Source organism: Aptenodytes forsteri, unplaced genomic scaffold (genome assembly GCF_000699145.1).
Source record: "Aptenodytes forsteri isolate BGI_AS27 unplaced genomic scaffold, ASM69914v1 Scaffold279, whole genome shotgun sequence".
NCBI classification, from domain to species: Eukaryota; Metazoa; Chordata; class Aves; order Sphenisciformes; family Spheniscidae; genus Aptenodytes; species Aptenodytes forsteri.
Window position 1 is genome coordinate 15771 of NW_008795856.1, and position 1711 is coordinate 17481.

At 60.8% G+C, this 1711-nt stretch overlaps 1 protein-coding gene across 1 annotated transcript in view; it reads left to right on the forward strand.

Annotated features, from left to right (window-relative positions):
- The window catches only part of LOC103902644 (collagen alpha-1(I) chain), an 11843-nt gene extending 10202 nt beyond the window's left edge, over positions 1-1641 (forward strand). The window contains exons 25-28 of the mRNA XM_019473238.1: positions 3-238; positions 872-1062; positions 1141-1383; positions 1471-1641. Coding sequence (XP_019328783.1) covers positions 3-238; positions 872-1062; positions 1141-1383; positions 1471-1617 — 817 coding nt within the window. The 3' untranslated portion in view covers positions 1618-1641. The remainder of the gene's footprint in view (positions 1-2; positions 239-871; positions 1063-1140; positions 1384-1470) is intronic.
- The last annotated feature ends 70 nt before the right edge of the window (positions 1642-1711 follow it).

Consider the following 1711-nt stretch of genomic DNA (forward strand, 5'->3'; position numbering starts at 1 on the left):
AGCGGCGGCTTCGACTTCAGCTTCCTGCCCCAGCCGCCCCAGGAGAAGGCCCACGACGGCGGGCGCTACTACCGAGCCGACGACGCCAACGTGATGCGCGACCGGGACCTGGAGGTCGACACCACCCTCAAGAGCCTGAGCCAGCAGATCGAGAACATCCGCAGCCCCGAGGGCACCCGCAAAAACCCTGCCCGTACCTGCCGCGACCTGAAGATGTGCCACGGCGACTGGAAGAGCGGTCAGTGTCCCCGCCGGTCCCCGCGTCCCTCTGGGATGCTCTCACCTCCATCCCTCTGTTCCCTCTACCTGCTCCTCACCTCCATCCTTCCTCCACCCCCCCAGGTTGATCCTCGCCTTCATTCCTCCACCCTGTCTCTCAGGGCTGCTCTCACCTCCGTCCTCTACCTCTTGTGGCTGCTCCTCACCTCCAACCCTCTTACCTGCTCCTCACTTCCATCCTCCATCCCTTCATCCTCCGTTTCTCACAGCTGCTCCTCACCTCCTTCCTCTGTTCCTCATGCCTGTTGCTCAACTCCATGCTCCACCCCCCCAGATCCCTCCTACCTGCTCCTCACCTCCCTCCTCCATCTCTTACGGCTGCTCCTCACCTCCACCCACCGTCCCTTCATCCTCAGTCTCTCACAGCTGCCCCTCACCTATCCCTCCATCCTCTGTCCCTCCCACCTGCTCCTCCCCTCCATCCCTCATGGCTGCTCCTCACCTCCATCTCTTCATCCCTCATGGCTGCTTCTCACCTCCATCCCTCCATACTCCGTCCCTCACGGCTGCTCCTCACCTCCATGCTCCATCCGTCCGTCGCGGCCACCCGCCTCCCTCCCCGCTCCCTGACCCCCCTCCCTCTGCCCCGCAGGCGAATACTGGATCGACCCCAACCAAGGCTGCAACCTGGACGCCATCAAGGTCTACTGTAACATGGAGACGGGCGAGACGTGCGTCTACCCCACCCAGGCCACCATTGCCCAGAAGAACTGGTACCTCAGCAAGAACCCCAAGGAGAAGAAGCACATCTGGTTCGGCGAGACGATGAGCGATGGCTTCCAGGTGAGCAGGGGGACGATGAGGGGGGACAACTGGGATGGACAACCAGCTCCGCGGTGCCTAACGCCTCTTCTCCGGCAGTTCGAGTATGGTGGTGAGGGCTCCAACCCGGCCGACGTCGCCATCCAGCTGACCTTCCTCCGCCTGATGTCCACCGAAGCCGCCCAGAACATCACCTACCACTGCAAGAACAGCGTCGCCTACATGGACCAGGACACCGGCAACCTGAAGAAGGCCCTTCTCCTCCAAGGCGCCAACGAGATCGAGATCAGGGCTGAAGGCAACAGCCGCTTCACCTACGGCGTCACCGAGGACGGCTGCACGGTGAGTGGTCCAGGGGATGGTCGCGGTGGTGGTGGTGGTGGTGGGGGACGTGTTACGGGGACGGGGCTGATCCTGACCTCCCCGCAGAGACACACCGGCGCTTGGGGCAAGACAGTCATCGAGTACAAGACGACGAAGACCTCTCGCCTGCCCATCATCGATTTGGCTCCCATGGACGTTGGCGCTCCAGACCAGGAATTCGGCATCGACATCGGCCCCGTCTGCTTCTTGTAAACCGGACGCCCCACGCGTAACAGGAGAGAGTAATAATAATAATAATAATAATAAAAAAAAAAAAAAAGCCAAAAAAAAAGGGGAAAAATTTAAA